The 12,387-nt window shown below is 41.5% G+C and overlaps 1 protein-coding gene across 2 annotated transcripts in view; it reads left to right on the forward strand.

Moving 5' to 3' along the window:
• Positions 1-12,387, forward strand: part of LOC121442250 (serine/threonine-protein kinase 32A) — a 110,472-nt gene that overhangs the window by 74,934 nt on the left and 23,151 nt on the right. For both annotated transcript variants that reach the window (XM_041643723.1, XM_041643724.1), the window contains exon 6: positions 8,185-8,222. In XM_041643723.1, the coding sequence (XP_041499657.1) occupies positions 8,185-8,222 (38 nt within the window). The remainder of the gene's footprint in view (positions 1-8,184; positions 8,223-12,387) is intronic.

Consider the following 12,387-nt stretch of genomic DNA (forward strand, 5'->3'; position numbering starts at 1 on the left):
TATAAAACTCCCCCTCTCTTTTCTTAGGAGAAGCAAGAAATGAAGATCTTGATGTAAATCAGATTTACTACTTTGTGGTGGTGGTTCAAGTTCTGTCAGGTCTTGTCTGGTCATCTTGGATGAGCAATGCCACTCTCTCAGCTACCCCCTTTTCTCCTGTCTATGCAGGACTTCTAGAGCACAGAGCTCTTCTGAGACACTAAAGATACTGTTATCAGATGTTTGTTACTATACCATGACATAGGCAGTAATGACCTCAACCAGATGCAGTGTCGTTGCTTAGAAGGTAGGACAGGTCCAGAAAGTGTTGGGGATTGTCTCCAAGCATCCCTTCTGTGTTCCTATCAGGAACTGATAATCAATCATGACCCTCATTCCCTTTGTCCATGGAAGCCTTCCTCATCAACATAGACAGAAACTCCCAATTCACTTGGTCTTTAGGGAACGTAGCTATCATCTTAAAATAGCTAAGCTACTCATTGAGGAAAAGGCATGCCATTTACAAACAGGGTGATTGTGAAAATATTAGTAGATTATTGATTGACGATCAACTTTGCTTTGCTGATTTATTTTGGAAATAGATTGGGAATACAAACCAACTGTCAGGGGTTCTTTCAGAACAAGACGTGGGTGAATCACAAAAGATCGGGCCTCAAAGACATTGGAGGTCAGGCCGGCCTCTCCACTGTATTCTGCACTGAAACATAGCTTTTAGCCAGGCTCTTTCAAGTCTTAGTGACAGCTGGGTCTCAGCCTAAGGTTTCATCATGGTTCATGCCAACATTGAAAATGTGGGATTGTGAAGAGGTTCTTGTCCGTTTCTTGATTTAACGTTTCTGTTAATTCCCCGAACAGTCACCACTGAAGTTTAATCTGTTTTCTACTGAGTGTGCTTCAGCATCTGCTCCCTCCAGCTCTTCTCCCACTCTACCGAAGAAACATATCTTTCTTAGGTGAAGATAGCTCAGGTGGTGGGGAGCTGGAGACGCAGAGGTCCTGGAATAGGTGTCTAACGATGTCACTTTTGTGTGCTAAGAGGGTATATAAGCTCAATTGTCAGAAACAATTGGTCAGAAATCCACAGGCTATAGAAGCCCTGTGAGAGGGGGAAGTTGTTGAGCAGAGGAGATGAGTGACACAATGGGAAAAGAGACACTAAAGGTTAAAGGCATGCGAGATGACATTTTCATAGACACCTAAAACTCCTACCCTCATAGTCTTATCATGATAATGAATAGTGCCTGCTTTCTTACTATATAATGGATGTGTTTGCTGGAATGAAAATTAGAAAGCATTTTTAACTTAAAAGTCATTTGTACCTAAGAGGAATATCAAAAAATGTACACCACATTTACTAAACATTGGAAATATTCTCTGTGGTACTGAGAGCTCACAGTCCCTTTATCTGATCTTCTGCTAGTGGTTTCTGTACTTAATCCTCCTCGGAGCCAACAGCAAGAGATGCTGGAGGTGAGCAGATGCAGCAGACAGCTGTTAAGATGAAGTTTAAGTACAGGCACTTGCCAGGCAGTGGCTCTACCTTTATTCCTTACCGAAGCTCCATTATGGAGATTAGACCATGTGCACAGATGATAAAGCAGCAGATACTGAGATAGCTTAAATTACAGGATCAAGACTACATGAGAAGCAAGGAAGAGAGCTGGGATTGTAAGCAAAGCTTATGAGGTGTAATCTTAGAGCACAGTGCCTGGACTGAGACACAATCTGATCTAGAAAACTCTACTCTGCTTCCTGTTTCAAATTAGGTTTTGTTTATAATTTCTTCTCCCATCCTCCCACCCCATTCTTTTAATATACGTCTAGTTGGGGACCAGTAGTCCTTGTGTGATACTCTAAATCTTATGTATTGTACACACACAAAGAGAGAGAGAGAGAGAGAGAGAGAGAGAGAGAGAGAGAGAGAGAGAATTTTCTCCTCTCAGGAACTTGGGGATGAAGAAAAGAATTTGGGGATGACCCAGTTTGAGAGTGTGCGATACAACAACAAAACCAAAACCAAACAAACCCGTTGCTTAGTCAGAAATTGTGGGGTGCTAGGGGAACGTTGATTTGGGTTTGGATACAATGAGTTCCTTGTTCCCGACTGTCACACACCCCATGTGGGATTGCAGAGTGAGCAACTTGACTCCCGAGTAGGTGCAGCGAAGGGATGTAATTAGTCTATTAAACTCCACTAAATGTCTTGTAAATTCACTCAAGTGACAATGGTAGATATATCAGTTGCACTTGGACCCCGCCACAGGGAGCATTGGGTTTCTTCCCCGGCTATTTATAGTCCTTGAAGGTAGAAACAACAGACTTAGTGAGACGCAGCTTTGTTGGTCTGTCATCAGACCAAAATGCAGCAGAAAAGTACCATAGACCATGTGTGTTCCTAGACTTGTACTTGGCAACTCTCCAAATTCAAAGCCCCCATCTAAAGTCATATGCTCTCACTGCATGGAGCTCAGCCTGTCATTCCTCATTCTGATGCACGCTCACTTACTAAAAGGGTCAGGTTTGCAGCTGACGGACAGCGAATGCGGTGTAACCAGCATCAAAGACCTATCAGGAGGCTTCTGTGTTTCTGTTTTGTGTTACAAAGTTTAGTACCAGGACTCAAGCATAATTTTTATGATGAACATTTACTAAGACACTTTACTCTCTTCTGGGCACTTTTATGAGTCCCAGTCACTACAGCATTAAACAAGAAGTTCTTTTCTCATAGAACTTTAATCTTTATGGAAGAGAAAGAATTAATGAGCAGATTAACAATGAAACAACTGGTGGTGATGGTATTTTACTAATAATAGGACAGGTCTTTTTAAAATTTTTATTGTGCTCTACATTTTTCTCTGCTCTCCTCCCTGCCTCTCCCCTCCCCTTCAGCCCTCTCCCAAGGTCCCCATGTTCCCAATTTACTCAGGAGATCTTGAATAGGACAAGTCTTAACTTTAGGATGGAGTGGGAGGAAGCACCATGCTCTCCAGCCATGGAAGTAGGCAGGGATCATGACTGTGAGCATAAGGGACTATCTGGGAAATGGGGATAAGGAGGCTAGGAAGCTGGAGAAAGCAAGGTGTGCGATAGAGTCTGACCTGTGCCAGCATACTACTGGGTATACATGGCAGCAGAAATGGTGTCACTCTTGTTCCCTATGGGGTGGAACCCAGTGAGAGCTCAAGCAGGGAAGGCACATGGAGTGCAGTACTCCTTGCCAGATGCTAGGAAGATAATGGATGCTCAGGAGAAGATGGGGAAGCAAGAGAAAGGTACCACTGCAGTAGCTTTTGCAGCAGCAGATATGAATTCTGTTACTAATTCATCTATTGATGTTTAAGTTGTATAAGATATGAAACTGGATCATTTTAAGTGACAAAATATAGTGAATACTTGAGCATGGTTGAAACCATAGCCACCCCACATCCTCAGAGCTTTCCTGTTGACCTGCATTGGAGCTCTGTACCTTTAAATGATAAGCCACCGTTCTATGTCTACCCTAGTTCACAGGAACCTCTTTCATGACCTCTATTTATGGCTGTTCTACGTACCACTCATAACCCGAGTCATACAATAATGGCTCCTTCGGGTCTGACTTGTTTCACTCAACACTGTCTTCCAGACATTAATATGTTCATTAAGGCTGTAGCATTTATATGAATTCTATTCTTTTCAAGGGAACAGTACTCCATTGTAAGTATAATTGTATATATATTTTGTCCTTTTCATATGTCAATGGACACCCAGGTTGCTTTTGCCTTTTAGCTGCTGTGAATAACACTGCTTTGGGCATAGGCCTATATATCTCTATGCAAATTCCCATTCAAACCTCTGGGCTAATAACACCTAAGAAATGAAGTTGCTGTATCATGTGGTATTTTCATACTTCATATTCTGGGAGGTCTCCATGCTATTTCCAGTAATTTTATTTTAAAGGTAGATTTATCAAGAGTTGCCAAGAAATTGATGTTAGGACTTCAAAAAGGAAACTCTAGAGTTCAAGATTTTCACTTTTAAAATGGGAGCACTATGGGGCCAGATCCTGGGCCAAGGAATTCTGGGATCATTTTGGTGCTGTGTTAATGAGGGTTATGGATAGACGGAAAGGCTCTGTTCAAAGAACTTTGTAGTTTTCGTGTTTCTTGAACAGATGACACCATCAGACAAGCAATTTTATGTACTTTCTATAATTCCAGGGTGAGGACCAGAAATGTGCTACATATGCATTATCATTTGGCATGTAAATACTATTTAAAATCATAAGCCTAAATGCAGTCATTTAGTGGAATGCAGTCCTGCATAGGCTTAGATCTTGATAGAGCCCAACATCTAGAGATTTGACCAAGTAGGTGCTAGCAAAGGAGACTGAGTAGGGATTTCTGTGGTGGAAGAAACCCAGTAAATGAGTTTTGTCTAAGCCATGAAAACAAAGTGTGTCATGAGAGAAGGGGTTATCTGTCCCTGCTACAGGACCAGGATATGAGTAGCTGTGCAATTGGATTTGGCACAGTGAGGGGAATAGAAGTGTCTGGCAAAAGTAATCTCAAGGACCCAAGGAAGAGATGGGAGTTAATTAGTGACCTGAGATAAAAGTAGAAGATGCCACTCCCAATTCCACCTGTCAGCATTCAACTCAGGAGTGTCGTCATTAAGGAACAAGTAAGATGTAGCAATGGGCGGAAGTGGCTTCTTCGAGATTCGGTGGTAACATAGTCTCATAGAGGAGGAGGAGTTGGGGTGGAGCGCAAGGACATTTACCAAGGGAATATATGAAAGGAGAGAGGACCGGACTCCAAATCCCACAGAAGAGATGGTGTACCATAGCCAACAAGAAATCAAAAGGTAGGTAGGTACACAAGGTTCTCTGATCTCTGCAAAGTGACGACATACGGTCATCTATTGAGAGGAAGCAAGAGGTGAGGGTGTGTGGGGTTTAGGGAATGATCAAAATGTGAAGAAGTGACCTCAGAGTAGGCAAGTGCCACAGCATTGCCTGGCACACTGACACTTAGTTGAATATGAACCCTTAATATTATTTCCAACCTGTTGTGTGGAGAGCATAGCTGCCCCCCCCTCTGTCTCTCTGTCTCTGTCTCTGTCTCTCTCTCTGTCTCTCTCTCTCTCTCTCTCTCTCAGAAGAACATTAATGCTGATTCTGCAGTGGCCAGACTCTCATATGTCCTCCAACAGCATTCAAGGGTCCTTTGCATCCTCAGCAGCATCCATTGCTGCTTGTTCTTGCATTCTTGATTTGCCTTCTGAATGTGGCTGGTCCTCAGAATGTCTGAGAGGTTCCTAAAAGCTCTGGATAGACACAGAGTCTGATAGCTTAGGTCTGAACTGTAGCAGAAAGTCTCCACTGCTCCAAGCTTCTGAGCGGAGTCTCGAACATACCCAGTACTGTTGACTACTATCTTAAACTACCTATAAGTGAAACAATCATCTTAGGAAAGTAGTTTCGCATTTTGATTTACATTAGGGACTGAAGTGTTTTTGAAGAAAGGAAATGGAGATTCAGAACTAGAAAACTCAACTGTTCTAACAGGAATTTTAATATAATTCTCCAAGTTTCTTTTCAGTTTCTTTCTTCTGGTACACGAATAAATGATTTTTATCATACTGCAATTTTCCTTGTACTGACTTAGAAGTTACCTCATTATAGTGTGAAAAAAACCCTGTGTAGTTAGATTATAAGCTTATGTAACTTATTACAATGCTTAAAACTTCACAGTTTTATTAGATTTCCTCATATTCTTTCGTTGATTTTGTGGCAAGCACCTCTACAATTTCATACTTTTCTGGTTTGGTTGCCTGTGTATCTTTCTCATCCTCCCCACCCCTGAGGGAACAAGGTCTCATTTATCTCCTCATTATCTGACTTACCTAAGTGGATAAATACTGCGAGGGGAAATAGAAGATTGAAGGAAGAAAGCATAATCAAACAACTATTCATCTCTCTGATTTCTCTGTATTACTCTCTGAATTTCAAGATAGATTCTGGGAAACCTAGTGGAGAAAAAAGATGAGAAAGTAAAAAAAAAATCAACCAAGATACTCAAGTATCTCATAGTAAATTCACAAAATGTGAAATCTGTGCTGATTCATCTCTGTCATGAGGCCCCATAAATACAGGCGAAGAGATATTGATATTGGCCTTGACATACTCAACTTTTTCCTGCCTGAACCTTTTGCTTTCCTGGAAAGCAGTGATGTCAACTAGATACAATTTGAAAATGACAGAAAGAGCCCTATGTCTGCTTTACCTACAGCTTCCTGGTACAGCGAGTTTCGGTGGTGTATAATAGCACTTGGACTGTACTGTTGTGTTGAAGGGAGGGCACTGGGTAATGTCCCATCGTCTGTCTCATGTGGCGGATCCATGGCTTCTCCCTAACTCTGCCCTTCTTTCTCCCAGCTTACAGCCTAGCTTTCCCCACCTCGTTCTGTTTTTCCCTGCCATATGCTCAAAGAAGTTCTTTATTTATTAATCAATAAAAGCAACACACAGAAGGACCTCCCACACCACTGTTGGAGCCATCTTCTCGTGTGCTAGATTTTCTCTGTGTCTCCTTTAGTGACCACCATGGACTCTGGCTCTATGTGCTGTCCACAAAATCATCCCGGCAACAAGCAGGTCAGGAGTCTAAGCATGAAGAAGAGTTGCACATAAGTGTACCACATATTACAGGGGCGTCAAAACCACATCAAAGCATTTGGTCCAGCACTGGAAAGTCATGGAAGGTTTTCTGCAGGAAGTGAAGGCTCTGATGTTCAGGTTGCATCCGCTGTGTCTCCGAGTGGTGGTGAGAGGGTCTGATTCAGGCCAAGGAGCAACAAGTGAGCAGGCAAGGGTTTGCAAGGACTATGTTAGAGGATCCTACGGGTGCACGTGGCTGGAACACAGAAGCAGATAATGCAATCGCTTCTACAGCATGTGTGAGTTTGGGCTTATTAATTCTTTAAACAAAGGGTTTGGAGACAGGTCTGTAATATTACAAGAGTGCTTCTCCACAGAATCCTGCAATTTGAAGTCCTGTTACATTACCTTTTTCGACAGTTGTGCCCTCTGGCATAGAAAGAATCCTGCCCCAGAGAAAGGTGATCCCTCTGTGGCTCCAAAATGAACTTACCAGCCTAAGGCAGGATTCACAAGTTCATGCCACCTGAATGCTGGATGTAGCATGTACTCGCTTCTGTTTATGAGTGATATTTTTTGTAAAGCTTATTAATTTGTTAAGGAAAGATAATGTCCAGTCTTTGTCTGTCAGAAGCTAAGGTCATTTTTTTTTTATTCTGAAAACATAAAAGCTACTTGACCATCCTGATAATGTGTTCCCAAACCTATTTTAGAATTTCTTTCCTAATGGCTTTTGTGACTCGAGGAAGAAGCGTTTTAGTGGTGCATTAGGGAAAGGTAGTTAAAATCTGAACATAGAGAGTTTGGGGTTGTTGTTAACTATAGTGCCAGTGTCTGACTGAGGAGAACTGTCCAGGGTAATCATTTCCTGAGGACATTGAAATCACCGTGGCCCTCAGTCTTCTCATGTGCCCTCACAGATCTCCTTTCCGTGGCAGACAGTGGGCCTTTTCTTCCCCTGACCATCTTTTCGATTTTGTTTTCATGTCTAATAACAAAGGTATACTTTAAAGGTATACAATATGGTGCAATGACAAATATATACATAATAAAATGAATGTTGCTGTCAAGCAATTGCCATTACCTTCTCATGCAATTACCTTTTCAGCTTTGGGTTGAGCGTGTCAGAAATTGACCAACTTAGCAAATATCTACACGATGTAATGTATAGTATTTATAATTATTATGCTATACACTAACTCATAGATGATTTGTCTCCTTGACTACTCTGAGCACAGTAATTAAGCCATTAAGGGCATTAAAGCCGTGTGTAACTGAGGTTTCACAGGAAGATACTGGCTAATGTCCCATAGATTCCTGTTGACTAATATTTTCATGCTATAGCAATTAAGACTCTTGGTGAATGAGACAAGCCCAGGTTCCTAATCAACACAGGTAATGTTAACTGTCTCAGATTCTGTGATAATGGGATGAAATGCTAGTACGGTGCTTTAACCTCAAGTAGGATCTATTGAGCATTTTTGCTTTCACCATAGGACTCTGTTTTATTATGAACAACTTTATCTTTTCCTTCTTTCCTCCCCTAGGGATATGAAACCTGACAATATTTTACTGGATGAACATGGTAAGTAAATGATTTGCTTGTAATCATCTTATATGACAGGTATCCACAACACATTGATCACCTTAGCTTGATTCATTGGACATTTGTGTGTGTGTGTGTGTATATATATATGTATATATATATACACATGTATAATATATCAATTTCATCTGTGTGTAGGAGAGACAAGATAGGGAAATTTATAGGTATGTAAAAATCCAATAATAGATTCTTAAATAACATTGAGATATAATAGAATGAGAAAGTCATTCTTTACTTCGTTTTCTTCCAGTACTATATCTCTTCGAGAAAACTCTCTGGTTGTTCTGGTACTAGCTTTTCTTAATATCCTTTGGTGTAAGACAGAGCTAATCTGAATGTTGAGCACTTGCCAGGTAACAGTACCCACCAAGTAACTGAGATGATTTTGTTAGTGTCTCCTTTCACAGTTTGCATCTCGTGAGAGCAAATTCCATCTGAACATAAGAGATAGCAAGTCTTGTGCTCAATTTTTTCAGTAAAGAAAAATAAATGATCTTAAAGAAAACTAAAGTAGTTAAAAAAGGTATTATTGGGCCCAGATATAAAACTGGTAATGGAAGATGGCGGTGGTCCTGATGGTGACAGTGGAGATCTAAAGTCTATGCATGCTGGCTAAATACAATATTTTGCCAACAGAATGAAATAAGCGTGTTTTTTCTGAACATGTTTTAAAATTTTTACTTTATGTGTATAAGTGTTTTTCCTGCATGTATGTCTGTGCACCATGTGTGTGCACTGACAACAGAAGCCAGAAGAAGGCATAGGACCCCCCAGAACTCTAGCTGATTGCCGTGAACCACCACGTGAGTGCTGCTAATCTAACCTGGCTCCTCTGGAAGAGCAGCCAGTGTTCTTAGCCACCGAGACAGCTCCTCAGCCCCCTTCTCAACAGTTTAAAAGACTTTCTGAAATCACGGATACTACATCAGGGAGTACTGTAGGGCACACAGCTTGCCTGGTGTACATGGGAGAGTGCTGCAGGTGGGCACTGTCAGTGATAAGCGTTCCCAGGTCCTTGGCATCTCATTAAGATAATTGAAAAAGTGCACACACAAATGGCAAAGCAGTTTCAGTTAAAGACATCAGAGGATACACTGCAGATAAGCAGTGGCCTGCAGCAGCCAGAGTGTCCAAGAGCCCCAGTTATGGTTTGAGGCTTGTTTGTTTTTGCTTGTTTGTTTTGGTTTTTTGAGACAGGGTTTTTCTGTAGCTGTGGAGCCTGTCATTGCACACTAGCTCTTGTAGACCAGGCTGGCCTTGAACTCACAGAGATCCGCCTGTCTCTGACCTGAGTGCTGGGAGAGGCTTCCTCTTTATGCAGTCCAAGAAAAAATGGTTGTTGCTAGGAAGAGAGTCTTTCTGTTTTGATTGATAGGACCAAGTGATAAAAGCTCCTGTATACTATGTATTTTCCCAAAATGCACCTGATTTTAATCATATGCATGCCCAAATTTGCACAAGTATAAGATAGTAAATAAAAGATTTTACCTCAAAGCTCACTCAGAGGACACAGTTAACTTAATGCACACGAGTCCAAAACCAGTTTGAAATAGAAAACACCCTGACCAAAAGCAACTTAGGGAAGAAAGAGTTTATTCAACTCACACTTCCACATTGCTGTTCACCACTGAAGGAAGTCAGGACAGTAACTCAAACAGGGTAGGGACCTGGAGGCAGAACCCAGGACTACCAGCCCAGAAATGTCACCACTTACAATGAACTAGACCTTCCTCCCCCACTGATCACTAACTGAGAAAATGCCTTACAGCTGGGTCTCATGGCAGTATTTCCTCAACTGAGGCTCCTTCCTCCCAGATGACTCTAGCTTGCATCAAGTGGGCTCACAAAACCATTCAGTACGATGGCTTATTTCTCTTTCTCCTTCATTCCTTACTATATCTTAAAACACGTTCAAATGGAGATGGGTATTGACCATCATACAGGAGCTATAAGAGCAGCTCACATTGTTTAAAGCAGGAGGTACATGCAGATAGATTCAGGTTAGGCGTCCTGTATTACCGGGTGTGTTAACAGGAAAGTGTGTGACTCAAGCCTTATAGAGTCCCAGGTCACTCCACTGCCCTTGCTTGATTTCACAGTGGCAGTTTCACCCTGGTTTCATATTGGAAATCTTCTACAAAGTGAACCTGAATCTGTGGAGGTCCTTAGTTATTCAACTTTGATAAGCAGGATTGGCAATTAGAACTGAAACTTCAAGTCCCATCCATTCCTTATTATTTATTTACCTACTTGAATTTAAACTTGATTTCCCCAGCCCCACCTAGGCCCTGAGAGCTAAGAAACACCTTTAAGCATAGCCCCTAATCTCAAAGCGCAGTTATTATTTATTTATGGGCTGTCTGAAGGGATTTTTCCCCCCACTTCCTTCCAATGTCTTATTTCTTTACCGTTTCAGCTTTTGACATTTTGGAACATATTTCTGAATCTCAGAGATGTGAGCAAATGCTGAGACAGCATGAAGGTGACCTTCATGAAAACACCAGCTCTCCCAGTCTTGTATGAGAGGCCTGGGCCTTCCGCGCCTGCTGTAAACACACTCTGAATCTTCAGCCCTAGAGAGAAGGGCAGTCTGCACAAACCACACTTTTGTTATTTAGAAAAAAAGCAACTCCGTACCACCAAGCTTTCTGGAAAATATAGTTGGTTAAGCAGAATAAGGTTTTGGTCTGCACCTTACGTTTTATGACAGACAGCTCCCCTTAGACAAGAATACCTGTCACCTCCTCATTTGTACGACTCCGAGGAGACATGTCAACCTTACCAATGGGAACATTTTTCACTCCGGTTTCAATCTCGGTTCTTAGAAGATGCTTGATCATGCTTTTAGAACACACGCACCCATCGTTCTTCATTTTACTTCCTCTTCATTGTCTTCCTCCTTTTCTCATTAATTTTTCTTGGAAATGTGATGATTATTGATTAGGAAGGAAATGAGTAAATCAATTAATTTTGAAGTGTAGCCCCATAGAGAACCTACTCTTGTGAAGGACTAATTTTAGTGTTGTTTATAGTACGAGTGACAGAGCTAGGTTGCTTTAAAACCCAGTTCACTACTCACTAGCTCTCAGAATTTGGTCAAGTTGCCCAAATGTTTCTGTGCCTTTGTTTCTCAGACAACAAGGACACTTACATCTTGGGATCATGATAAATATTGACACAACAGTGACAACATATGGTACAATGTCGACCATAAAAACAAGCAAACAGAAACTGCTTAAAACCAAAGGGGAGTGTGACTTCCATGATTCTGTAGAGGCTTTCACAGCTGGATGAAGACTATGTTGATGTTCTGTGTGGCTTTGTGTAGAGCAGTATGTATATAGATCTATCTATCGGTAGAGTCTATGAAAGTCAGGCGATTACTAGTCTTCCCCGAGAATTACTGTGTTTTTCCAGATGGGATGGTACTACAGATCCTTTTTCTTGTTGAATCCTGAGCTTAAACAAGGTCATTCAAGCTTAATCTTCAAGTAACTCTGCTTGTAATGGTCTATCCTGCCTTCTTTGATTTACACAGCTGTCTGAGGTCACTGTTTTTGGCATTTTCATTCTGTTTAAAGCTTTGTGGCTTGGGATGTGGGAGCAGTCTTCCCAGCCTTCCTGAGGGACAGGTACAGTGTCTCAGGTGATGGGAAACCTCTCATGCCCCTTTCACTCTCCAGACATTGATTTAAACAAGGAACAAAAACAACAGCCACAGTCACCATATTGTATTCCCATTCCGAACTCACCTTCAGAATTGTTGCTATTAATAAAGGAAGACTTCATGAGTGAAATAGAAGCAGACAAAGTGAAAAGTCTGGGATCTATTCTGGAAATCATATCCCAGGGCTCCCTTTCTAGAGAAGATAATTGTTTGATGTCATTTTCAGTTAGATTACAAAAAAAAATCTAGGACTTAAACACTATTCTGGAACTAAAATTAGTTGCTTTTAAGTGACTACATTCCCTCGCCTGTCTCCCCAAGCTTCTAATGTTCTTCTTATGAGAACCAGCCGAACCATAAACCAATGCTTGCCCTTTGGAGCAGCAGCTGCTCTGCTTTCCCATGTTCCTCTGGGAGCTGAAGGCTCACTGGTCTCTGCCACCTCATTTTCAGTATTTCACCCCTGGCATGGAGACG

Source organism: Microtus oregoni, unplaced genomic scaffold (genome assembly GCF_018167655.1).
Source record: "Microtus oregoni isolate MIOR12 unplaced genomic scaffold, Mior012 000088F_ref0000325, whole genome shotgun sequence".
Classification (NCBI taxonomy): domain Eukaryota; kingdom Metazoa; phylum Chordata; class Mammalia; order Rodentia; family Cricetidae; genus Microtus; species Microtus oregoni.